The 26,535-nt window shown below is 49.4% G+C and overlaps 1 protein-coding gene across 1 annotated transcript; it reads right to left on the bottom strand.

Moving 5' to 3' along the window:
- Positions 1-4,533: 4,533 nt before the first annotated feature.
- On the bottom strand, positions 4,534-26,215 carry LOC123346792 (butyrophilin subfamily 3 member A2-like). Its single transcript, XM_044984251.1, has 7 exons — positions 25,961-26,215; positions 20,556-20,672; positions 16,589-16,936; positions 12,616-12,897; positions 11,199-11,315; positions 5,057-5,089; positions 4,534-4,685 (listed from the first exon to the last, which is right to left on the bottom strand). Exons 2-7 carry the CDS (start codon positions 20,659-20,661, stop codon positions 4,534-4,536), a joined length of 1,038 nt encoding a protein of 345 aa, XP_044840186.1. The 5' UTR covers positions 20,662-20,672; positions 25,961-26,215.
- Positions 26,216-26,535: the final 320 nt, after the last annotated feature.

Raw genomic sequence — 26,535 nt, 5'->3', positions numbered from 1 at the left:
CCATGCTAAGAGTGCCCTTGTCTGCTTTGGGTTAATCCCCATTGGAAGATACAAGTGCAGAATATTCCACACTAGCTACTCTGGGATCTTCCCCATGAATTCCCCATGCTGAGAAGCCCTAAATGTGGGGACAGGAGGTTTAAATTCCTTGTTCCTCACCCCAGCAACCCTTCTAGAGCCACCAGCTGCCCCTCTGCCCTCCACCCACTCTCTGCCACTGCATCCAGCAGGGCTGGATAAGCTCATCAGCTGGATGTTTCTGCCAAACAATGGCCAGTACTGAAATAAACAATGTATTAATTAGAGGCTATAAAATAACAACAGCGAGCAGTTAACCAATTATCTGTTTGCACCTGCTCCCTCCTGCCCCCAGCAGGTACCCTAAGGGGAGTGTGTGAATAACCAAGCTCCTTAAAGTTTCACGCAGACAATGACATTTTGCCTGACCCCTTAGTTACTGTGAGAGCTGTAAGAGGACTGAGCAGGGACTGAGTATCCCAGGGGAATGGGACTGAGAGGGACTGCGGCAGTATCAGTGTTAGTTACCTGCGTATCCTCGGGCTCTGGTGAGTCCTGAAATAATCAGAAATGAGAATTTACACAAACGAAATGCAGCCTCAGCAAGTCACAGACTGTGAAAAACAAATGACACAGAACTTACCCAGTTCTGCCAGAGGGTCCATGGGAATGAGAGGAGAGAAAAGGGAAAAAAGAACATAAATGAATCAACAGGAGAGATTCTCAGTAACAAAAGTGCCCAGTTCTAACCCAGCATTACATTGGCTTCAGTGGGAATTTTGTCTGAGTAAGGACAGCAGGACTGGGCTCCTAATCAATAGATATGATGTCTCCAGTGGTGAAAGTAACTTATGGGTCTTACTGCCGGAGTCCTGAGGGGGGCGTGGCCTCAACTGGAAAACGTGGGGCCTCAACCAGAAGAAGCGTGGCCTCTCAAGATTTAAAGGCCCTGGGGCATTGGCTGTGGCTGGGAGCCCCAGGGCCTTTAAATTGACCCGGGTCTCCCAGTTGCAGACATGGCTGGGAGCCTCCGGGGCTCAGGGGCAAATTAAATGGCCCGGGGCTCGGGACACCGTGGAGCCCCAAGCCCTTTAAATCCCCACTGAAGCTTCAGCTGCTGGAGCCACAGACTAGATTTAAAGGGATCTGGGCTGCCCACAGACATGGGAGCTCTGAGCCCTTTAAATCTGGCCCCAGCCCGGCCGCCAGGGGAGGCGGGATTCAAAGGGCTTTGGGCTGCCCGCAGCAGTGGGGAACTCTGATCCTTTTAAATCCCGGCTGCTGGAGCCGCGGGTGGGATTTAAAGGGCTCTGGGCTCCCTGCAGCTGCGAGAGCTCTGTGCCTTTTAAATCCTGGCCCCAGCCCGGCTTCCGGAGCTGCAGGCGGGATTTAAAGGGCTCTGGGCTGCCCACAGCTGCTGGAGCTCTGAGCCCTTTAAATCCTGGCCCCAGCTCAGCTGCTGGAGCCACAGGCGGGATTCAAAGGGCTCTGGGCTCCCCTGCTGCAGCGGGCAGCCCAGAGCCCTTTAAATCCCCGCCACCGAAGCCGGTGCAGTCTGGCATGGCGTACTGGCTCTTGCTGGTACGAAGTACTGGACCGTACCGGCTTACTTTCACCTCTGGATGTCTCCATTATTGCATCTAATCCTGCAAACCCTCCCCACAGAAATCAATGGGGCTGCACATGTGGGGATCACTCATGTGAGTCAGGGGGGGCAGAATGGGGCCATTAGTGATAAGGGGCCCAGTTCTTTCCCCTGCTCCGGTCACTGTGTGTAGGGATGGTACAGACTGGCTGGAACCAGGCCCTGGACATCAAAGAATTCACCTGGCGTAGGGAGAGCCCATATGGGATAAAGCAGCATATCTGGTTCCTGTGTCAACTGCCCCCCTGCCATCCTGGTGTAGGGGGAGTGTCAGGGCTGGGAGGGGCTGGGGTGTGTGTGCTGGGGCAAGGCAGGGCAGGGCACATCACCAGTTCTCAGGGACCACAGCCAGCTGGAGTGAATTAGAGAAACCCCTGGGGCAGCCTGAGAACCAGGGAGCCATAACCAGCTCCCTCACTGCCCCCACCCCAAGCAGATCCTGGCCCAGCAGAGAACCTGGGCCTGCAGCTCAAAGAACTCTTCCCTCATAAGTGTCTCCATCAGCTGGGTGATGCTGGGTGACCCCCAAGAGGTGATAGTGCCTGCAACTCCTGCCAGCTTCAGTGTGATCAGACCCATGTGCCTGATCCTACAGCTGCTGTGTGTGGAAGCCAACAGGGCCCAATCCTGCTCCAAGGAGACCTATGGGTGCGGGAGAACATCCATGGAGAGCTCACCAGGCCAGGCCCTATTGGTATAAAAGAATCATTGTTCTCGTTACAGGGTCTCTCCAGTGTCAGTAGGTGACGTTTGTTTGTTTGCTTTTTAAGGGTATTTTCAAGGGTTAATGTTGTGAAAAATAAAACTGGTAACATTCATATTTCAATACCAAAAATTTCCCATCTATTATGTCTGGGTAATATCTGAATTTCCCCTTGTCATGTACGTTACCTGTCTCAGTAACACAAGTTTTTACACTAACACGTCTTTTCACACTCAGCTCTGAGTGTTCCTTTTCCAATTTAAAGCATAATCAAAGTTAGTACAAATGCCCTCACCTTTCGCTGCCTCGTATTCCGCTGGAAAGTCAAAGACATCGGGAGTTAATGTTGAGTCTCAAAACTTAATGGGCAACAGTCAAGCTAAAAGTGACGTCTCCCTCACTGGTGATACGAGTGTTTTGGAAGATTTGTCCATAAGGCACTAAGCAGAACACAGCACAGGAGCCGGCTTCTTATGGGCGAATGGACTGAAGCTGTCCTGCCCCATCTGTTATATCTACTGCGTTATAAACCTCAGATACTGGACAGGTAAACCTGGCCCAGAGAGCAGGGCTTCCTGGCTCCACGTCATTACTCGTCTCTGGCCGTGCCACACTGTTCCCTCTTCATCCTGCAATGAGGGCAGGGGACTGGACTCAATGACCTCTTGAGGTCCCTTCCAGTCCTAGAACTATGAATCTATGAATCCCCCATCCTCTGCACACACACACACCTTTACGCTCCACCCCAGGCCATAACTCCAGTCTCCTGCCCCACTGCACATTGTTATTTGCATTCCAGTAGCATCTACAGGTCGCACTCAGAGCTGGGCCCCACTGAGCTGGGTCCTGTACACACACACTCAGGGCCAGCACTGATCGCGCTAGGTCCCGTACACACACACTGAGGGCTGGGCCCCACAGCGCTAGGTCCTGTATACACACACAAGGCTGCGACCCACTGGGCTGCATCCTGTATGCATACACAGTGCCAGGCCCCATGGTGCTAGGTCCTGTACACACACACTCAGGGCCAGGTCCCATGGTGCTAGGTCCTGTACACTCAGGGCCTGGCTGACCACATACCCACCCAGGAGAGATTCCAGGGGGTGCAGCACGGCTGGGTTTGGAGGAGGGATTGAAGAGAGAAGGAGGCAGCTTTATAAATACTGAGGGGATGTTTTTCAGTACATGGAGTGGGAGTGGGAGAAAACACTGAGGCATTTAAGGGAGAAGCAGACAGGCAGGTGACCAGACACCCCAATATTAGGGGCTTTGTCTTATAAATGCAACTATCATCCCCCACCCTGCACAAAAAAAGTGTCCTGATTCTTCACACTTACTATCGGGTCACCCTACCTAGGCTGTCAGGAGAAAAAATAAATAAAATAAAAAGCCCAGCGGCAATAAAGCTGCCCCTGGAAGTGGTGCCAAGAATGATGGCCCCACTGGCCCACCCCTAAAACTGGCCCTTCATGCCCACCCCTGGAACTGGCCCAGCACGTCCACCCCTAAAACCAGCCCTGCTGGCCCACCCCTAGAACTGACCCTGCTGGCCCATCCCTAGAACCGGCCCCGCACACCCATGTAATTATCCCCAAACCAAGAAAATACAGGAAATACAGAACTAAGGTTACATTTAAAATCAGTTGGATCCCACTGACCCCAGACACTGACCTTTCTGTCTCTCTATCTCAGATTGCAGAGCCTCTAGAGGGAGTAAAAGAGGGAGAGGTGAGACTTCCCCCTGTCATATATATGAAGATAGACTTAATATTGTAACAGACACTGACCTTTCTCTCCCTCCCATTCAGACAGCAGGGTCTCTAGAGAGAGAACAGAGTGAGAGGTCATTCATCAATTCACAGATTCCAAGGCCAGAAGGGACCATTGTGACCATCTAGTCTGAGCCCTGCATAATAATTCCTACAGCAGATCATTTAGAAAAACACCCAATCTTGATTAAAAACTGCCAGTGCTAGGGAATCCACCATGACCCTTGGTATGGGCAGTGGGTATAATAGGGTAGGAGAGGCTCAGCCTCCCCTGCCACTGCCATGGCCACCAGACCTCTGTTTGTGGGGTTTTGGGGGGAAGTTTTTGATTTATTACACCCCATGCAGGTTCAGGGCAGCTGAGGAGGTGGGATGTGCTATTCAGCTTCCTGGGTTCAATCAGTAATTCCCTTGGACTGGAGATTACTGAGGAACCCAGGAAGATGAGTAGCACATAGCACCTCTTCAGCCGCCCCGGAATCTGCATGGGGCATAGCAAAAGTGTCTTCCAGACCTGAGAGATGTTTTTCCCCAGGCAGCTTGGGATCTGGGAAGGGGAGGCACAGCACAGCTGCAGCTGAACCGGGGCAGCTACGGGCAGGTGGGAGGGGGGAGGACTTGGACTTCAGCCGGCCTGGGGCTCCTCCAGCTGAGGGACGGGGCACTTGGGGCTCCTCCAGATGTGGGGGAGGGACAGGGGGTCCTGGGGTTCTGACTGCAGTGGGGAGGGGGGCCACGGGTGAAAGAGGCAGAGCTGGGGCTAGCTTCCCCAAAGGGAGGCTCCACCTGCCGCCCATGACCCTCAGTAAATTGTTCCAATGATTAATTAATAATTAATAATGGCTGGCAAGATTTCACCCTGTTGTGCTTATGGGGATAACTCTACGGCCAGCTAATGTGATGGGCCCAGACACTGACCTTTCTCGCTCTCCTTATCCGATTGCAGGGTCTCTAGAGGGAGAAAAGGGCGAGAGGTGAGATTTCACTATCACATTTAAGGCGCAGTTCCTGCTATTAACGTAATTGTGCTGTAACTATGGAAGCGAGGCAGACAGACTGACACACAGGAGACACTGACAGATCTGTCTCAACATCCCTGCAGCCAGCATCCCCCATGCCTGTCTAATCTGGCTATTGAGAGGGATGGTAGGAATAGGGGGAAGGTCTCTTTTTTTGTCCAGTTCCTTGCCTGCTCCCCTCTGGCCCATCCCCTGAACAGCCCCAGCTCTCTCCCCCCCTTCCCCCCCACCCAAGCTCCTGACTGGGTGGATGGAGGATGGAAGTGAGCGATGGAAATGGGGGCACTGACCTGGGCTGGGAAAGGGACGGGGTCTGATTGGCTACATTCTAGGCCAACTCCTGACTCTGTGGCAGGTGCCTGTCCCTTGGTCCTAGTGCTACATGGGAACAGCTCCCCCTAGGGCCTGGGGAGATGGGAAGGGTCCCAGCTAAGAACAGGGTGGAGAGACCTTTCTTTAGCTGGGTGCTCAAGTCAGCATGAGCCAAGGGGGGGTGGGGTATGAATGGGTCCCTACAGGCGTCGCCTCTAAGATCAGCTCTTTCCCACTGGCACTGGGAGCTCGTCCCCTTGATGTGTCACTGCAGGAAATGGAGGTAGCATCATGTCTGTCAGTCACTGCTGAGCACAGCCTGAGTGAGAGCAGGGCCGCCCAGAGGGGGGGGCAAGAGGGGCAATTTGCCCCAGGTCCCGAGCCCCACAGGGGCCCCCACCAGAGTTTTTCGGGGCCCCTGGAGCGGGGTCCCTCACTTGCTCCGGGGGGCCCGGCAAACTCTTGCGCGGCCGGGCGCAGGAGCTTCTTCTGCTCCCGGTCTTCGCCGGCGGGGGGTCCTTCCGCTCCGGGGCGGACGGACCCCCTGCTGGCAAATTACCGCCGAAGACGGAGCGGGACCCGCCGCCGAAGCGCAGCCCGGTCTTTGGCGGTAATTCGGCGGCGGGGGGCCCTTCCGTTCGGGACTCGCCGCCGAAGTGCCCCGAAGACCCGCGGCGGGGCCCCCCTCCGCCGAATTACTGCCGAAGACCGGGCTGCGCTTCGGCGGCGGGTCCCACTTCGGCGGTAATTCGGCGGCCGGGGGGGGGCCCCACCGCGGGTCTTCGGGGGCACTTCGGCGGCGGGTCCCGGAAGGGAAGGGCCCCCCGCCGCCGAAGACCCCGGGCCCCCGGAATCCTCTGGGCGGCCCTGAGTGAGAGCATCATGTGTCCAGTGTGAGTAGTGTCTCAGACCAGCTGTGCAAGTCCTGAGTGTGTTTGTGTTATTACAGCATCCGAGCCAGAGCTCACCAGTGCAGCTGGTGCAGAGAATTCTCTGAAAGGCCCAGGGAACAAGGCAGTGACAGTTAATTGTTCTGATTGTTTAATGCTTCAAAATGAGCCCAAGAGAGTTCTCTCTCTCTCTCTCTCTCTCTCTCTCTCTCTCTCTCTCTCTCTCTCTCTCTCATTCTCTCTCTCTCGGCATATACATGACTTTTACATACAACTCAAAATGAGTCTATCCCTGTCACCTAAACATGCACTCAACCCACATAATGTATCTGTCAACTAAAGCCACTAACTAAACTAGTTCATACCTGGTGCTGAAGGTGACAGTTCTAAAGGTGCAGCATCCAGTTCCAGCTTTCACAAGTTCAAAGCACATCTCCTTTCTACTCCTCTGAATTACCTGCTTCCGTCCCCACTGGGAAATCATTGGAACAGACATTTCCCCTTCCCAGTTATTCCGACACTGGTACATTTCTACATCATTTTCACAGCCCTTCAGGTGAGAAAACTCTCTGGGTGGCACTTTCACAGCTGCCTTGGGGGTTTGCACACTCAGCATCCATTAATTTAAACAAAAAATGAATATTCAGACCCCTTAGGCAGCTGTGAAAATTCCAGCATCTCTATAAACATATAGATCACTGAAGGGCAGTTCTGCCCTTTGTGACTGGAAAGAAAACTACAGCTGAGCACTTATGCTACAATAGAGAGTCCATTGCCCTGTGTACCCCACTGACTGACACCCTGAGAGCCCAGGGCTATGAGCTCCAGATCCAAACCCTGATTGTCGGCGCCCTGGGCGCGTGGGACCCAACAACAAGCCAGTGCTGAGAGCATGTGGAGTTGGTTGGTGCTGCACCCGGCTAATGAGGCAGCTCATGGTGTCCGATGCCATCAGATGGTCCAGGACATATAGATTGAGCACATTACAGGACACCGACAATACCAGAACCAGATCGCCAACAAGGGACACAGTCAGGGAAATAATTCATTTCCTTCCCTGACAGACTGTATCCATCAATAGAAGACCCACCAGACACCAACAGGCTGAGGGACACTCTGACTCTATATACTCTATGGGTGGTGAACCTGAGAACACTTATTCCCTACCACTTAGAAACTCACACACCTTAATCTGGGACAATGCTTGTTATGTACCCTACGTATCTCGTCAGCTTTGTAACCAAGTGTATCTATTGTGTGGTTAACCCGCTCCTGCCCTGAAGGGCTTAAAACAGCCCTGGGGGAAGGTTGTGGCTGGGAGCTGCTAAATTGGGCTGATTGGGAAGTGGCTGCAGCCGGGCCAAGTCCCAATCAGGCCACAGCTGGCCTGTATAAAGAGTCTGTGAGCCAGGAGCTCAGCAGTTTCTCTCTGCATTCAGAGAGAGAAGGGTCTGGCTGTAGGGAGCTAGGGTATGTCTACACTATGGGATTATTCCGATTTTACATAAACTGGTTTTGTAAAACAGATTGTATAAAGTCGAGTGCACGCGGCTACATTAAGCACATTAATTCGGCGGTGTGCGTCCATGTACCGAGGCTAGCGTCAATTTCCAGAGTGTTGCATTGTGGGTAGCTATCCCATAGCTATCCCATAGCTCCTGCAGTCTCCCCTGCCCAGTGGAATTCTGGGTTGAGATCACAATGCATGATGGAGCAAAAACAGTGTCACAGGTGATTCTGGGTAAATGTCGTCACCCAATCCTTCCTCCGGGAAAGCAACGGCAGACAATCATTTCGCACCCTTTTCCCCGGGATTGCCCTGGCAGACACCATAGCATGGCAATCATGGAGCCCCTTTTGCCTTTTATCACTGTCATCGTTTGTGTACTGGATGCTGCTGACAGATGCGGTACTGCACTGCTACACAGCAGCATTCATTTGCCTTTGCAAGATAGCAGAGATGGTTATCAGTCATATTGTGCTATCTGCCATTGTAAAGTGATGATGAGATGACGGTTATCAGTCATTCTGTACCGTCTGCTGCTATCATGGGTGCTCCTCGCTGGCCTTGCTGCAGTCGGCCGGGGGTGCATAGGCAAAAATGGGAATGACTCCCCAGGTCATTCCCTTCCTATGTTTTGTCTAAAAATAGAGTCAGTCCAGCCTAGAATATGGGGCAAGTGTACTACAGAACCAGAGAGCACAGCCGCTCCATGTCAGAGCCCCAGAGATCCCGCAGAAATGATGAGCTGCATGCTATTCTAGGGGGTGCCCCTGCAACAACCCCACCCGTTGCTTCCCTCCTCCCCCAACCCTCCTGGGCTACTGTAGTAGTACCCCCCTATTTGTGTGATGAAGTAATAAAGAATGCAGGAATAAGAAACCCTGACTTTTTTAGTGAAATAAAATGAGCGGGAGGAAGCCTCCAGCTGCTATGATAGTCCAGGCAGGACATTAAAGGGTGGGAGGGGAGAGGAGACCAGCCTTCTGCTACTATGATAGTACAGGCACTACAGAATCTTTTCTTTAGACATGATGGGGGAGGGGGGCTGATGGAGCTTAGCCCCCAGTTGCTATGATGAGGATGGTTACCAGCCATTCTGCACCATCTACTGGAAATGACCAGGAGTCATTCCTATTTTTACCCAGGCGCCCCCAGCCGACCTCACTGAGGCCAGCCAGGAGCATTCACAGGATGATGACAAGGACGGATACCAGTCCTTTTGTACCATACTGTCCACCGGAGGGGAGAGGAGGGGAGAGGATGCTGCTGTTTAGCGCTGCAGCACCCCGTCTATCAGCAGCATGCAGTAGACATAGGGTGACATTGAAAAAAGGCGAGAAACAATTTTTTTCCCTTTTCTTTCGGGGGGGGGGGAGGAAGGTTGTAAATTGACGACATACACCCTGAAACACCAGGGAAAATGTTTTTGACCCTTCAGGCATTTGGATCCCAGCCAAGAATACAAATACTTTTCGGAGACTGCGGGGACTGTGGGATAGCTGGAGTCCCAAGTACCCCCTCCCTCCCTCCATAAGCGTCCATTTGATTCTTTGGCTTTCCGTTATGCTTGTCATGCAGCACTGTGCTGAGTCCCTGCTGTGGCTTCTGTCTATCATAGCCTGGAGATTTTTTCAAATGCTTTGGCATTTCGTCTTCTGTAATGGAGCTCTGATACAACAGATTTGTCTCCCCATACAGCGATCAGATCCAGTATCTCCCATATGGTCCATGCTGGAGCTCTTTTTGGATTTGGGACTGCATGGCCACCCGTGCTGATCAGAGCTCCACACTGGGCAAACAGGAAATGAAGTTCAAAACTTTGTGGGGCTTTTCCTGTATACCTGGCCGGTGCATCCGAGTTCAGATTGCTTTCCAGAGTGGTCACAATGGTGCACTGTGGGATACCGCCCAGAGGCCAATACCGTCGATTTGCGGCCACACTAACCCTAATCCAACATGGAAGTACCGATTTCAGCGCTACTCCTCTCGTCGGGGAGGAGTACAGAAACCGGTTTAAAGAGCCCTTTATATCGATATAAAGGGCCTCATTGTGTGGACGGGTGCAGGGTTAAATCGGTTTAACCCTGCTAAATTTGGTTTAAACGCGTAGTGTAGACCAGGCCCTAGAGATAGAGTACCTGAGTGGAGCAGGGCTGGGGAAAGGCAGAGGAGCTGGGGTGCTCCAACCTGGAAAGCCCCAGGCTGTGGCCTAGCATAAGGCCAAGCAGTACTGGGGGTTGCAGAGGACAGCCCATGAGTAGGCCAAGGCAGCAGGTCCAGACCCTCCTTGCCAGTGATGAGTGGCTGATACCGCAGTCTGCCCCAGGGAGTGGGGCTAAACAATGACTGGGAGTAGCCATATACTGAGGTGAGGTAGGAATAGGGTGACCAGATGTCCTGATTTTATAGGGACAGTCCTGATTTTTGGGTCTTTTTCTTATATAGGCTCTTATTACCCCCCACCCCGTCCTGATTTTTCACACTTGCTGTCTGGTCACCCTAGGTGGGAACAGTGGGTGGGGGTTCCTTGGGGAGGGGAGACCCTGAGACTGGGGGGTTACTGCCAGGGGGCAGCACCCCAAGTAAAAGGGCACCGGGTCCACGGAGGGACACAGGGGGCCAGAGAACAGGTGGAACACCAGCCTGCAGAGGGCGCTCCAGAGCTGGAAGACGTAATTCCTGGAACAGACCAGCAGGAGGCACCACAGGGGTGAGTTTGCCCATCTACACCGAGACTTTTAATTTTTCATAACCCAAGCTTGACTGCAGATGTACAGTGCATTTTTCATTTAAACCTGTGTAATGTGAATTTGATTTCAAACATTAGTTTTAATAAAATATTTGTGTCTCAGGCAGAGCAAATCTGAGTGTAGATAAGTGCTAACCTTTCCATTTGCACAGCCACTGCTTTGCCCATCCACAGCTCCTACTCACAAGCAGACTGGGGGTCATATTTGGGCCCTAACAACCCCATGTCTTCTACTTCACATTGTGTTTTTCTTGCCAGCAGCCAAGTTCCATATGTCAAGGCTCCAAGCCCAGCTCACTGAGCCCCACATGGTGTTTCAGACAGAGCTATGTGGCTCCCCTGGGAACAGTTCAGAGTCACATTCACTCTGAATCCTAGAGTGAGATCTGAAGCCACCCAACAATTCTTGGTTCAAACACGATAATTTCTTCAGCTCCCTCTTCACCCTCGGCCCAGCTCCCACTGCCTGAAATGCCTCCAAACACTGAATCAAAGCCCCTCTATCCCTGTCTCTTTACTTCTGGTTTGTTTTTTAAATCTCTGTCTGTCTCTCACCATGTTCCCCTCACCCCTCTCATTACATCACCTTTCACTCTGCTTTGCTTCCAGAAGCAGTAACTGGCCAGGGCCATGAGAACAGCCATGAGAGGCAGGATCACCCCCAGAGCCACCGTCCAGGGATTGTCTTGTGGGAAATACAGTTCTGCAAGAGAAAGTGCCATTGACTTGGGAGCAAACACATGCAGAATGAAGGCAGGACACTGACAACTTACAAGACTCTCACAGGCAGATGTGGCTGCTTTGTGCTTTGAACATGGTTAATTAATGGGAGGGGGTGTGTTGGGGATAGGGAGGGGGCAGGGGGCAGCTCCATTATGCTACACCTATCCCTCACTGTCATAAGTTCAAGAAGTCCCTAGGTTGCTCTAAGTGACCCCAAGGCTACAGATTAGGGTTCAGCTTCACGGGAGAGTCTGGCCCAAAATACGGTAATGCAGGATTTTAATAAAAACAAAACGTGAGCCTATAGATTCAGAGTAAAAATTCCTCCAGAGTCCTCTTCCCTGGGCCTTGGAGCAATGGCTGACTAGAGGGTTCTTTGCTAAGTGATTAGTGGTGTATATTGAAAACGGTGTAAAACTTACAGGCTGACACTTAAAATTCTGAGGGGATTATGTTCCTGTAGAAAAGCCCTGATTCTGCTCACACGCTTTGCTACAGAGCCCCCTAGCCTGCTAACAGGATTGGGAAACCGCTGACTCTTAAAGTAACAGCTTGCAATTCTAACACAGTCCTCAGTACAGCACAAGAACAAGGGAGTGTTCCCTCCCCCATCTCTACTGAGAAGAAGGATGATTGCTGGGTACTAAGCTATTATGAAAATCTGGCCAATGGTTCCCCAGCCTCCTGGAAAGTCCTAAGCGCTGCCAAACAGCTGTTTGGTGGGAGGAAGCGCTGGGAGGTTGGTGGAGGAGCGGGGCTGTGGCACGCTGGGGGGGGAGGAGTTGGCGCCTATGCCAGGCTCCAGGAAATAGCTCCACGAGCTGTCTGCGGGCCATGTGTTTGAGACCCCTGCTCTACACTGTAGTCAGACACCTGCAGCTGGCCCATGCTAAATGATTCAGGCTCAAGGGGCTCGGGCTAAGGGGCTGTTTATTTGCAGTGTAGGTATTCGGGCTGAGGCTAAAGCCTGAGCTCTGGGACTCCCCCAGCTTAGAGGGTCCTAGAGCCCAGTCTCCAGCCCAAGCCCAAATGTCTACACTGCCATTTAACAGTCCCTTAGCCCAAGCCCCTTAGCCTGAGCCAGCTGGCACGGGCCACCAGCAGGTGTCTAACTGCAGTGTAGACATCTCCCAAGAGAACTGAGGTTGTTCAGGACTTTCCAAGACATGCTCAGCACCTTGAAGGTTCAGGCCAATAAATAGGAGACACAATGATAAATACTCTCTGCCCATGTCTGCAGTGACTTAGTTTATCCATGTGTGGCATGGACAGGCACTGACCTGCTAGGGAAATCGCTGTCTTTCTCTCCTGGTTGAGTAGGGGATTCCTGACACAGCAGGACACTTTCTGGTTGGACTCTTCTGTTATAACAACGGCAATCTCTGCCTGAAACAGACCATTGGCCTCTTGTGCAATGTTTTTAGAGGCCAATGGTAAGATCTGCCCCTGGAGATCTCTCCACTGAGCCTCGGGCTGTGAGTACCATCTGTCTGATCGACACACCACACGTATCCCTCCATCCTGATGTCCCTCCACAGAGATGACAGGATCAGAGCCCAAACCTACAGAAGAAATAAATGAACTTGTGATAATCTTACAGCACCCAGTAAAGAGCCAAAAGTTTTATTATACTGTTATCAAAAGCCATTTCCTATTAAATTAATAATTGACTGAGAGTTCATAAGTATGGATGGTCAGTTAATATGGCCAGATTCTTATTTGATACACAGTAAAATAAATGTTAATGTCAGGGCTTTTTTATGCACAAACTTGTTCCAATTTAGTTAAACTGGTTTAGTTAATCCAGGGCAAATCCCTGTGTGGACACACTTAAATCAAGAAGGAATTGACTCAAGCTAAAGCAATATAAGCCATTTCCAAACCCATTTAAGTGTCTACACAGATGTTTGCACTAGCTCATTGAAAGCAGTGCACAAGTATGTGTAGACAAGCCTTAAATTAATTTACAAATAAAAAACCTTGTAATAGGGGAGTTTGGGTTGTGTTAGCAGGGCCTTGTACCCTTCCAGAATATATAATGGAGATATACACCTATCTCCTAGAACTGGAAAGGTCCCTGAGTCCAGCCCTCTGCTTTCATTAGCAGGACCAAGTACTGATTTTGCTCCAGATCCCTAAGTGGTCCCCTCAAGAAGTGAACTCACAACTGTAGACTTTGCAGGCTAATGCTCAAACCACTGAGCTATCCCTCCCTGTTTAACTGGAAAAGTGGATAGCAGAAAACTGGTACCTCCGAAAGCCAGGAATTATACTCGGCAAAACAGAAACACAAACACTAGATAGAAGGAAATGACAGGTTGTGATGCATCCCACATCAGATCACACTTGGGTTTTTTTAGTACTGACAAGCTAAACTGAAATAAAATTCTCTTAATCTGAAGCAAGTGTCTTGTACCTTAACCAGGTGTGAATTCAAAGAGATTTCATGATTGTGGTGTCAGAGTGTATGCAGAGAAGCCCTCAGGGAGTTTGGAAATTTCACACAAACCAGCCTAGAGAGGGAAACAACCTCCCAGGAGAGACAGAGAAAGGATGGGTGGCTGGAGCCTTCCCCATGGGATTCTTGCCCAGTAGAGCACAGGCTACCAAGTCCCCTCCCAACACGGGTGTGACTCACAAGGCTTTGGTCTGACAGACTCATGGGAAATGCCCAAGTGCCACAGACAAAAGCTGAGGTTGAAGGGCCTATGGTGGACATTATATGTAACTCCCTATCCCATCCCCCATGCTTCTGTGGCTGTTCCTTTTAAAAAGTTCACTGATTCCAGCTAGTCGGGGATTAGCAAGTGTAAGGTCTGGGGACTTTTTTCTACAGCCACATTAGGAGAGCAGCAGCCATGAGCCAAGAAGCAGAAAGTCCCATCCTCACATTCCATCTAAATTACATTAAAACAATGTAATATCGGGCTGTTAAGAAGGAGATCCTGTCCTAATAGTGCCCACCATCACCAGATAAGCAAGGAATCTCTTAAGATGTTTAAAGAAAACTTTGCCTGATGGCCTTCTGTCTGGCAAGGAATCACTTATCAATAGTTGTGGGTGTGAAACCTCTACTTCGTTATTGTTTTGCCTTTATTGTCCCCACTTCTCTATTGTTTGTGTCTGGTTTCTGTTTTGTTCTTCGATTGTTTCTGTCTGTTGCGTAACTAATTTTGCAAGATTTAAATCAACTAAGGTGTTGGGATATCATTGGTTAAAGAATTGTTTCATGATATGTTAGGACTGATCAAAGAATATTGTAATATTTTAGTAAAATGATTGGTTAAGCTAAGCAGGACTCAAGCTTCACTATGTAACTTGGGGTCCAAGGAGACCAGCAGAAGGACCAGAAGAAGAACAAGAAGAAAAGACCTGGAAGAAGAAGAACTCACCTGTAAGACACAGCCTAAGATCAGAGCCGGTATGAATCTTCTGCATGACTGTGATGAGCAACAACCAGAATGCAGATGAGACTGACCTTGCCTGGCCAACAGGGAAAGTCCGCCTGCCTGATCAGGATTGGTGAGCAGAGCATTGTATGCTTAGCATGTGTATTCTGCTCGGTAATTGTTAATAGAGGATATGGATAGTACTGTGTAAGGGTCTTTCACTGGTAAAAGACCCCGCAAATCCACGGAAGCATGCCCCCTGAGCCCTAGGAATTGGGTAAGGGTGGGGTGTCCTAGAGTGTGCAGGTAACATGGGTGAACAAAGGAAAAAGTTAATGAACTCTTGCAGTATGCCCAGTAGGGCATCTCCAAGGGTGGGAGACAATTCCACTCCCAATATAAAGAAAAAAAGTACCAAAGTCTTCAGTTAAACCCAGAGGGGCGGTGAAGATCTCTGCCCTGAGTGCTGATACTCACTCACAGGCCTGCTTTAACTGATTGCATCGAGAAGATAATCACAAAGAGACGGATACCAGCTTTTTGGATGAACTGGATGCTTGCTGCTGGTTCAACTCAGAGCAATGTGGTGGCATTAATGCCAAATCAGCAGAGTATCTTTTAAATGCACAGAGTGTGTGGCCTGTGAACCATTTGGTACTGAAGAAATCTGTATGTTTGATGCTAATTTTGTTGGTGCTAGATTTATGAGGAGTCTCAGTTAACCGTGTTCCCTGGGGTGGAAGGAGTTACCCTGCTGTGCTCCAGTTCGTGCCTGTTCTTGGTTGGAGCGGACTCCATCTTGGCCATGAGGGGTCTATAGTTACATATTAATACCCACAAACTACTTGCCAATGCAGAATTATGGCTGCCTAGCAGGGCTTTGTGCATTTCCAGCAGCTAAGCTTAAGCTCCTGAAACCCAAGAGATACAAAGTAACAGCACACAGAGCCCCAGCCCTGCAACCTGGACTCTGTCTCTTGGGCTGGCAGTAAGTGCTGGGAGCGGTTTAGTGAGGGTGGTTCCATAATTCACAGGCTTGACGGAGACTGTGTTTGGAGTCGCTGTAGTGATTGCGGGAGGGATTAATTTAAGCAGGCTGGCAGAGCTGTCACTGCGATATGAGGAGAGGTGCATGTACCTGAGGGGTCATGTATGTGTCTCATTTCAGTGCTGAGGTCTATAGGCTGTGTCAGTAGAAGTGCACAGAGGCGTCTTCTTGCCATAGGTACTCTCAGCTGTCTGGTGTTTGCTGCACCTGACCTAAACCTCATGTCCTGGTTACAGACCTAGCTACACATGTGCCCACGCTGGTGTCTCTGGCAGCATCTTCAGGTATCAGGCCTCCTGCCTTCACCTGTCCTGGGGGGCAGGGAAAATTGCTCAATTCTCCCATTCTTATACCAGGCTCTGGGCTACAGGACTCTGTGTATCAACCACTGTTACCTTGTGGGTGACAGACACATGTCGAGATCAGTCCCAGCTGGTGACATCAGCATGGGGAGGATCAACTATTCTCTGGCCCCAGATGTGCACAAAAATTTTGTAATAATCACAACATGCCAATATCACCTAACTTGTTAGGGGTGTTTGTGTGTCTCATTAATTCCTTGCTCTAATGACCTCAAAGTTAGCCCACTAATCCTGTCCTAGACTCTACTGTGTCACAGCAATTTTCAAAACAATCTGAGTACGTGTGTGGATTTTAGAGTCCATAGACAAAACAGCTGTTAAACAGTGAACTAGAATAAACCTTATCCAGAGCAGAGCTACTGCCCCACTATAATGAGACACATCAGGTGGCATCTCACAATGACCCCTCTGACTCCACCCTTTTGAAGACGTCGAAGTATCACAAGTTACTGACCTGCCACCTGTAGTTCCAATAAAGCGTCTTTATAAAAGACACTGGACTGAAAAAAACACTTGTACGGCCCATTGTCGGAGGGTCGGATATTGTGTATTCTCAGGAAAACTCTCCCATTGGTGATGTCATCTCTCAAGAGCTCAGTTCTTCCACTATATTCTGGCATCTGCTGTCCATACTGATGCTCCCCATCACGGTACAGGTGCACAATTTCAGAGTCCTGGGATCGTAACCATCCCACCTCCATGTTCTCAGCACTCATCCTGGGGGAGAGGTGGCAGGACAGGATGGCCTCCCCATCTAGGGAGGCAGTGACTGCATGGTCAGATCCAGTCACTGTGAACTGTGCTGTGAAATGAGTCAGAGGGAAAAGAAAATTAAAGTGGAGAGAAACCAAGACACACAGGAATGTGAGTGCAGCAGGATGAGTATTGCCAAGTCAGGCCCCCACCCCCCAAATCATTAGCTTAAAAATAAAGAGATTTAAAAAAAAATCATAAAATTGGGATTGTTCTTTGCCTTCTGATTTCTGAACCTTTAAAGTTGCCTTGGGTCACATTTCCAAGCATTTATCTGTATCCACAAGGGACAGAAATTTACTTTATAACAAAATGAAAGTTGAGCTTCTCACCTAATCACAGGTCTCCAGGAGCTGTGGCTTTAAGAAACACATCAAATGTCATGAGACTTGTGATAAAATTCTGCGAGCTGGTAACATTGGATGGGGATGTCTACAGCTGGAGCTGGAACTGTAATTTACAGTGTGGGGGGAAATGCATCCACTAGCTTTGATTGAGGTAGCATGAGAAAGTGTAGCCATTGGGGTGTGAGCGGGGGGGATGGGTTAGCTCCCCAAGTATGAGCCTGCCCAGGACCCTAGGTACATATTCAGGGATGCTGCTTATGCCACTGTGGCTACTCTACCATTTATAGCACGACAGCTTGATCAGAGCTAGTGCAGGTACGTCTACCCCATCTGGAGACAGCAAGGAACAACATCTTACATATTAAAGGCTTTGACAGTGCTAACTAATGGCTTTGTGGTGAGGGAAGAGGAGGGAGAGCTGAGATGGTGGAGGGGAAGGGGGGGCTTTATGTTGTGAGGGATGGTGGGGTAGAGGATGGAGAAGGAATCAGACTCAGCAGTTTTCTCTCACACTTACAGTCACTGTAAGCACCAGGGAACTGTCGAGATGCTGGGACATGGGCTGTGTCTCAAATTTCTCGGTTAGCAACTACACACTGTAAACCCTTCAAAGCACAACCCTATTATCCCCATTGCACTGTAACAAAATGCACAGGCAGGGCGAGGAGTGCTGAGGAACAACATAGCAACCATGTGGCCTAGTGGAGAGACCACTGGACTGGGACTATTCCTGGCTCTGCCAGGGGCCTGCTCAATGACCTTGGGCAAGTCTTGTCACTGCTCTGTGCCTCAGTTTCCCCATCTGTAAAATGGGGATAATGAATAAAGTTCCTTGAGCTCTACTGATGAAAAGCACTATAGAAAAGTTAGGACTTTGTGTTGTTATCACAGTCATGTATCAATTGCAAACCTAAGTGAGAACTACAACCGCCTAAATGACCATTAATGTCTACTACAGTAACTCCCTACTTAACGTCCTCTCGCTTAACACTGTTTCGATCTTATGTCCCTGCTCCATTACGGCACGTGCTCGTTTAAAATTGTGCAATGCTCTGCTATAATGTCGTTTGGCTGCTTGCTTTGTCCATGGCTGGCAGCCCCCTATCAGCTCCCCTACACCCCCGCCCCCAGTGCCTCCCACCTGCTGGCAGACCCTGTGGCTCAGCACCTTCCCCCTGATTCCCAAGCCTCCTGCCCGCAGAAATCAGCTGGTTTGCAGCGTTCAGGAGGGAGGGGGAGCCTGCGCGCCACGTCCTCGCTCCTCCCTCTTCCCTCCTGAACACCACAAACCAGATGATTGCCACAGGCAGGAGGCAGGGGAGGGATGGGGGAGGAGCGAGGATGCGGCGTGCGAAGTAAAGGACGGGGGGGGGAAAGAAGAGACAGGTTAAGGGTGAGGGCTTGGGGGAAGGGGTGGAGTGGGCAGGCTGAGGGTTGAGCCCCCCACCCCTGGCAAAGTCGGTGCCTGTGCTTGCAAGAACAGCAAGAGGAGCAGGGGGACAATCCACCCTCTTGCACTCTCTGACTCCACCACCTCAACCAAGCTTCATACTCAGCAGTGATGATTGTAGTATTAAATTGTTTCTTTAAAATTGTTTAAAACCTATACCAGTATTAAATTGCTTGTTTAAAATGTATGTTTTTTGTCTGGCAAAAAAATATTTCCCTGGAACCTACCCCCCCTCCATTTATATTAATTCTTATGGGGAAATTGGATTAGCCAAACATCGTTTCACTTAAAGTCGCATTTTTCAGGAACATAACTACTATTGTACAAGGTGTCTCTTTCTGTTCAAGAAACTCGGAAAGACACTGACAAAAATCTTTGCTAATGCAGAGTTAAGGTTCCCAGAGGTATCTCAGGTCCTTCCAGAAAACAGTTCAGCAAAACTCAGGGCTCTGAACACCAGCAAATGCAAAATTAAGGTACAATCCAAAGCAACCTTAACTCTGCCCTCTCTGAGAGCTGATCCAATACACCCACCACACACAGACCCACACTCTGCCTGCGCAGATAAGGCACATGACTCAGGGATCAGGGCACATAACAACTGTATCCAGAGCCATTCTGTCCATTGGATGGTTCAGGGCAGTCGCCCCAGGCCCCACGCTTTGAGGGGCCCCATGCTTCATGGCACGTGGGGGCTGGTGGCAGCGTGACCAGCCCTGCTTAGCTTCGCACCGCCTTGTCGGCTCCCGGCATCACTCCGGGGAGGTGTGGGGGGTTGGGGGAAGGGGAGGAATGGGGGCGGGGGTGGGAGGCCCCCATCCCCTTAGGGACGTCCCTGACTGTAGCACAGAGTCAAATGCCTTCGCCTTGCTAAGGGAAAACTTGTTTTTAGGGGAGCTGCTCTGAACAGGAGCTACCAACCCTGTTCTACACCGAGCTACTGCCCAGAAACAGCCCCTCACATGTCACATTTTACAAACCCTTCACCCCCTTTAACAGCCTCTCCACCCTCACTCCCAGCATTCCATCTAGCACTACATGTTCCTTACCCATCACTGAACACACAGACAATCCCCAGGGCAAACAGACCCCTGAGCCCTGCTACTGACACAACTACACAGCTCAGGGCTGAAATGGGGGATACTGGATCCCTCAGTAGACATGCACCTCTCTCCTTTCCTCACATGCCTGGGGGAGCTCTGACCCAGATCACCCCACAGCACAGCGACAGCTCCACCAAGCTGCTCCAGCTAATGTCTCCACTACACTACCTAGTACTATGAATGCAGCTGGAGTATATGCAGGTAATTCCCAGTGGCTATTGCTAGCTCTGGGGAGGAGGGAGTCAGTGTGGCAGAGTTAAGGTTGCATTGGCGTGTGCTTTAACTCCGTATGTTCTGGTTTTCAGCAGTTTGAGTTTTGCTGAATTCGATGCTCTGGAAGGGCAGATGAACCCCCCAGTAACCGTGACTCTGTGTCAATGAAGGTTTTTGTCAGTGAATGTGCCAGGTGGCAGGAGGAGTCGGGGAGGGGGACACTCTCACGCTAGCAGGAAGGGGCAGAGCGGAGGCTGGTGCTAGATTAAAGCAAGGACCATAAGGGAAGTGGAAACACCAAATCCAGGGGAGAAATCCAGGCCCCACTGAAGTCAATGGGAGTTTTCACCCAGGGGTTTGGCTGGCAGGAGTCCACCAGACAGCATTAGGAGGAGGGATATTCTGGGTGTGCCCTGAGCTGTGGGGGTGTCCAGTGGGGGTGACCCTGGAAGGGGTGACATGGTCACTTCTCTCTGTATGTGTGAGGAGCTGCAGGGCAGCAGAGCTCTGTGTGAGAACAGGCAGCAAACCCAGCGAGGAGGCCGGAGCTCCTACCTGACACCAGCCTGTGAACCTGTAGAGTGAGGCAGAGAGCGACGTAGCCGGGCAGAGCAGAGCTCACTGTGGAGCCAGGGGAGAACGAGGGAACCTTCCCCATCATCGTAGCTGGGTCTGGGCACAGAAGAAACAAACAAAATCAGACGTGCAGTGACTGGCAGGGTTAGCCCACCCTGGTGTGCAATGCCTGGAGTTGGGAAGGGATTCTCCCCATAGCTCTAGTTTGCACTAGCTCCAAGCAGGGTCAAACATCACTGGGGTTAAAATGCCAGCAGTTGCTGGCAGCCTGTTTGCACTAGTGCTTGCTCCCTGGAGCTGCACCTGTGCTAAGGTTAATGGTTATTTCAGAATAAATCCATATGTGGACACTCTAATTTTGGAGTAAGAATGTCTTGTTTCTATGTTAGCCCACTTCTGCAGTGCACTGGGTAAACAGGAACAATGCAATTGTCTTCTGGAAAAAGAGTGTTGTATTAATTTAGCTGTAATATAGGGTGTGTCTACACTTTCTGTTGACCGAGACTCTGAGATTACTGCTGCGAGTCTTTTATTGCTGTGTGGACGTACCCATAGGGGCCCAAAGAGTCAAAGTGTTAACATGACCCAGTCACTATTCAATATTAAACAGTTAAAATGGGCTTGGATTTGGTATACAGAGACCTCAGCCTGCTTAGCACCATGGCAAATCCTTTCAATCTTTTATTAAAGATATAGAAAAAGAAGGAAAAACAGTTAAAAAATTTGAAATATAAAATATTAAATTAGACTTTCATTTAACAACATCCCTTGTTTCCTTTCTCTTTAGCTTTTTTAAAAGGAAAAAGCCTCTTATCTGACAGTCTCTTAGATGGTAATAAATTATGGGAATAGAGATGGTGACCTGAAGAACAGCTCCGTGTGTCTCAAAAGCTTGTCTCTCTCGCCAACAGAAGTTGATCCAATAAAAGACGCTACCTCACCCCACCTGTTTCTAATATCCTGGGACTGACATGGCTACAACTACACGGCATACATGTTACTAACTGCTTTGTCAGGAAAAGAGAAGAAGTTACTGACATGGGCTGACTCTGTTGTTGTTGCTGTTGTTGATAACGTCCAGTCATATTTGCTAAGAAGACAAAACAAGACAAACACACAAAAGGGGAGAGACAAGACCAGCAAAGATAGAAAATGCAGCTTCTGTCTCTGGCGCGGACCCTCACTTGCAATTTCACTGCTGGAGAAACACAAGCCCAGAACATGGTGGGACCTGGGTTCTAAGATCTGGCAACTTTTTTCCAGCAGCAGGCTGTTTAGGGCATTGCTTTAACAGGCACATGGCAGTGTTGCAAAATATGCAGTCTTGGCCCACTAAATCAGACTCTTATTAGACAGAAGGAAAAAGGAGAGAGATAAGAAATTAAAAATGAAAATGAAAATTGAAATTAAAAAAGTAAAGTGGGAGAGAGAGACACACTCAAAATCTCACATCCCAGGTGGTCTTTGGGATTCAGCTGGAGCCCGTGGAGGTGGTGATGCCATCAGGGTCCCTCTCTCTGGCCTGGTCTGGTCAGGACATCTCTCAGGACTGAGGTGAGAAAGGTCTGGGATCCTAGGAGATTCTGGGGGTGGTAGGTATGATGGTGAAACTCAGGCCAGTGGCCCATTTTTCTCCCCCGGAATCTTTCTTTAAGCACTCTGTCACAAGGTGCTCCACTCACCCCTTGTCTGGCACCTCCTCCTGGTCACCCTGAGGATTAGGTCTTCAGCTAGGTCATTTTTCCCCCTTCTGGGGTACAGTCCTCCAATGTCTCTGTCAGTCCCACAGTGACCCAGGCAGTCTTTCCAGTTCATTGCACCAAGGATGCCTATAACAGTCTCAACCCCTTTCATAGGACTATGATAAATTTTGTACTAAGTATGCCTCATAAGGTATCATTTGAAAACATAATTTGCTGATTATTGTTGTCCTGGTAAAATATGCATAGCAACATTGTAAGTAAAGTTATAAGATTCTATTGTGTGATGTTACTAAGACAAATCCTAAATCTAGAGAGAGGTCACAAACTGGTTGTCCAATAACAAAAGTCAAGGCAATGTCTCAGTCAGGTATCAACAAACTCAAACGGAGAGAACTTGGGGTGTTTGCTCTCCCTTCCTATACAATTTTTCTCTCTCTCTCCCTTCCTCTCTACCCACAGCATCAACAACACCTGACAAGCAAAGGAAGCAGAACTGGAGTGGGGGGAGGGATTCTGACTGAAAGGAATTCAGCCAGTAAGACTGCTGGAATATGTGGTGAGAGAGACCTTTGTTTTGACTTCACTTAGATAGTTAAATTATGCGTTAGTTGCATTTTACTTTTATTTTCTTGTAACCAATTCTGACTTTTATGCCTCGTTACTTGTAACCACTCCATGCACAGAGATGACCAAATTTGGCCCAAGGATTCTCTCTTCAGCTGTCACTGCTTTGTTCTGTTATCTCAGTGCAGTGACATGGATATTAAAAACGCAATGCTGGGCAAAAGCTCTCACACCCACCTGGCAGCATTGCCAAGGATCCACAGATTCTCAGGGTCTGGTCTATACCCAGCCTGTAACCAGTCTCCTGGCAGTGACCCCTTCAGTGTGCCAGGCCCCAAGGACCCACACAGTTCTACTGGGGCAGTCCCATGGCCTCCAAGGCTCCAAGACTAGAGCATCGGGCAGCAGCAATCCCTATGTCTCTATGTGGCTTCCTGCAGTGAATCCAGTCCAGCCAGACTCCTGCAGGAGGTTTGTACTGGGCCCCTTCAGGGCTCTGAGGTCTCAGTGTGTATTTATAGTGACACAGGCAGCCTTTGCAAATCAAGAGAACCATTTATTGGTCACCAGGTACGCAGACTCCAAAAGTCTTTGGGTTAGAATGAGAGAGGCAGGCACAGAATATAGTTCCTCTGATTGGAAGCCAGGCTGTCACCAGGCCCATCCTCACCTGCCTTGTCTTCTTTGTCTCCCCATTCCAGCAGCGCTCTGTGTCTGTGTACCCCGCTCTTCCTAACCTAACCCTGACACCTCTCCTCTTTGCTCTCCAGACACAGCCATGTTGTGCTCCCATGTTCAGCTGCCCCTGCAGCGAGGTGCTAATATTTAGTCATTGTGGTTTCCATTGTCTCTGTAGGGTCGGCCATTCCAGCCCAGAAAGTCCAAGCAGCTCTATGTCTGAGATACCTGCCTTCATCTCCCATGTCCCAGGGAGAAAATCAATTCTTTCCCGCAATGGATAGTGCTGCCAAGGTGATAGATACAGAATCATACAGATAGTTCATAAAAATATTACAGACAATTCCCACTTTGTCACACCTCTTTCCTCTTTGAGATCAAACTGAGTGAGCTCTCTTCAACCAGTGACCTGGGAGTGTTCATATCTCCTGCTACTTGGGACTCAGATGCCTTCCAAGTTCAGATAAAACCACAGATGTTTTCCATAGATGCCAAAACCAATTTCCCATCCACTTGGTAGCTTTTCTACCAGGCAATTTCAAGATTCTTACAGCACAGACTTTCATTACTCAAACAGACCGTTTTCAAAACACAGTTCAGAGCAGTTTTATATCCCCCCCTTGGGCCTTATCTTTTGGATGACACTAGGAGGGTGCACATGGGGAGTTTTCATGTGCCTCTGTGTTCTCCTGCCTCCGCAATGCCTTGAGGATTGAAATTGAGATGGGAACCTGCCACTACCCCCTCCCGCTTGTCTTCCAGGGAGTGAGGAGGGCTGTGAACCAACCTTCCTCCATATGTCAGCTGACGTGGCCACAGCGTTGGGGTGTCTTTACCCCTTGGTTGAGGTAGGGAGTGAGCCTTTGAGTATTTGGGAGGATCAGAATAGGGAAAATGCTCAGAGGCAGAAAAATAAGCACCTGTAAACTGTTACTGCAAAAATTTAGGCACCAAGTGATTGTAGGCACTGCAGGGTTTGGCCACAGATGAGCAGAGTTTTTTGAATCCCAGTGTGTCCTGATTCTGGGATTTTTTTGTAGGTACCTAAAGTGACAGGCACCTAAGTCCTCTTATGAATCCATCCAGTGGTAAGGAAGGGGAGCCACACACAGCCAATAACATCACGTAAGGAAGCGATTCACTAATTACAGCTCTCATCAGGCAGCAAAACAGCAGGAACAAATGAGCTCTACTGCAGGGCCCCAGGCTCTGCTAAAGTCCAATGAACCAACAAAGGGAAAAACCTTCTCTCAGTCTTCAGGCTAGAAGATCTGTGGGGCAGAGGCTCTGCCTCATTATGTGACTGGAATGGACTAAGCACATTGTGGTGTTACCAAAACCAAACACTTACTGATCATGCTAAGGCTAAAATTCCCCACTCTGGCACTTCGAGTGCAGAAGGTGGGGTCCTGCATGAAAGATCCCCTAAGCTTATATTTTACCAGTTTAGTTTAAAACTCCTCCAAGGTACAGAGTCCTCTGCCTTGGACAGGTATCACTGCCAACACCAAGTGATTTACACAAAATATTCAGGGAAGGATCACTTGGAATCCCTATCACCCCAGAATATTCCCCTAAGTCCTTCACCCCCTTTCCTGGGGAGGCTCGAGAATAAAATACCAACCAGTTGCTTTATCAAGGTGAGCACAGAGAAACCCTTTGTTTTAAGGCCTTTGGAATCAAAGGATTCTTTTAAAAAAGTAAATTTTATTATAAGAACAAAATAAAGAACCACATATGAAAAAATCACGATGGTAATAGATTTCACAGAGTGCTAGAATTTAATATGCACAGAGAATTCCTCTCTGGGCTCAGCTTTGGTTTCCAAAAGAAAAAGATGAAAAATCCTACAAAAGCACAGAGAAAACACAAGCCCAACAAACAAAATAGCCTAATCGCATCTATCTAAACCCTTTTTTTACCCTACTCACATTTCTGTGGTTTTAGATGGATTATTCCAGGTATGGTTTTAGGAGATTTTGTACCTGCTGGCTTCATCTCAGTTCTGAGAGAGACCCAGACCAAAACCAAAGACTGCTGAGAAAAGGAAACTGTTTTCCCTGATTTGAATGTATTTTTGATTTTCATTGAGTCTCAGCTCTCTTCCAACTACTCCTTTGTTTGTTTGTGTTTTTTTTCTAATCATCTTCAGGGAAACAGTTAACCCTTTACAGGTAAAGCAATTCAGAACAGCTAAGAAGGTCTTTCTAGCTAAATGAATGGGCTGGTATACATAAAGGTTGCTACCTTCCCCCTATATTCATGACAGATCATCATGTGTGCGTGTTTCTGCAGCCAAATTTACACTCGAAGTGTGGGAGCAGCAGTTTTCCCCTGCCAAACCTGGGAGAGGAGCCCTGTGACACTGACAGCTGAGTGAGTGTGTGGATGAGGAAATATCAAACTACTCTGTAGTTCTAGGGACGGAAGCCCCCTTACCTGCCGAGTCCTGCGGGGACACTTCCAAGCAGCTTCAGGGTCCTTGGGAAGCTCTCAGTTTTTCTAGCATCCACAGCCATCTCCTAGGGAGAGTTCCTGCTTTCTGTGAAACCTCCCTTTGCTGAGGTGGTTTCGTCCATTCAGCACAGGAGATATAGAGCCAAGGAGTTTGACTCTGTCCTGTTCATTTCTGTCTTCTGTTAATTTACTGCATTTGTAACTGAATGGAATCGCTGCCTGTTTCTGCTGCTCCCACCAGCTTCAGAAATGAAAGTAACTCAGTAGCTGGGAAGTTATCGAAACAGGAATCCTTGTCACATGCTGAGTAAAGTACAAGGATCAAAGTCCTCTTAAAGAAACATCCCCAGCAGTGCCAGTGAGTGACAGATTTGGAACCAACCCACTCACTTTGGCAGGTGACACTCAGCTCTGCCGTGTTTCTCCTGCTCTCTGAGAATCAGTAAAATAAAAAGAAATTGCATGTGAAGGCACCATCCTCCAAGGCTTCCGTCTCCTGTGGGTGAAGGAAAGGAAGTTTCACACTTACCTGATTGTGAGGGGGTGTGGCAGGGCTG

The sequence above is a fragment of the Mauremys mutica genome, chromosome 12 (genome assembly GCF_020497125.1).
Source record: "Mauremys mutica isolate MM-2020 ecotype Southern chromosome 12, ASM2049712v1, whole genome shotgun sequence".
NCBI lineage: Eukaryota > Metazoa > Chordata > Testudines > Geoemydidae > Mauremys > Mauremys mutica.
The sequence above is the reverse complement of the archived record's forward strand: the minus strand, read 5'-3'. Positions and strand labels throughout refer to the sequence as shown.

Coding starts and splice junctions, on each gene's coding strand:
- LOC123346792 (XM_044984251.1), bottom strand. CDS start 20,661: ATGATGGGGAAGGTTCCCTCGTTCTCCCCTGGCTCCACAGTGAGCTCT. Junction 16,937..20,555: donor GGTTCACAGGCTGGTGTCAG/GTAGGAGCTCCG, acceptor CTCATTTCACAG/CACAGTTCACAGTGACTGGA. Junction 11,316..12,615: donor GACAGCGATTTCCCTAGCAG/GTCAGTGCCTGT, acceptor TTTCTCTTGCAG/AACTGTATTTCCCACAAGAC.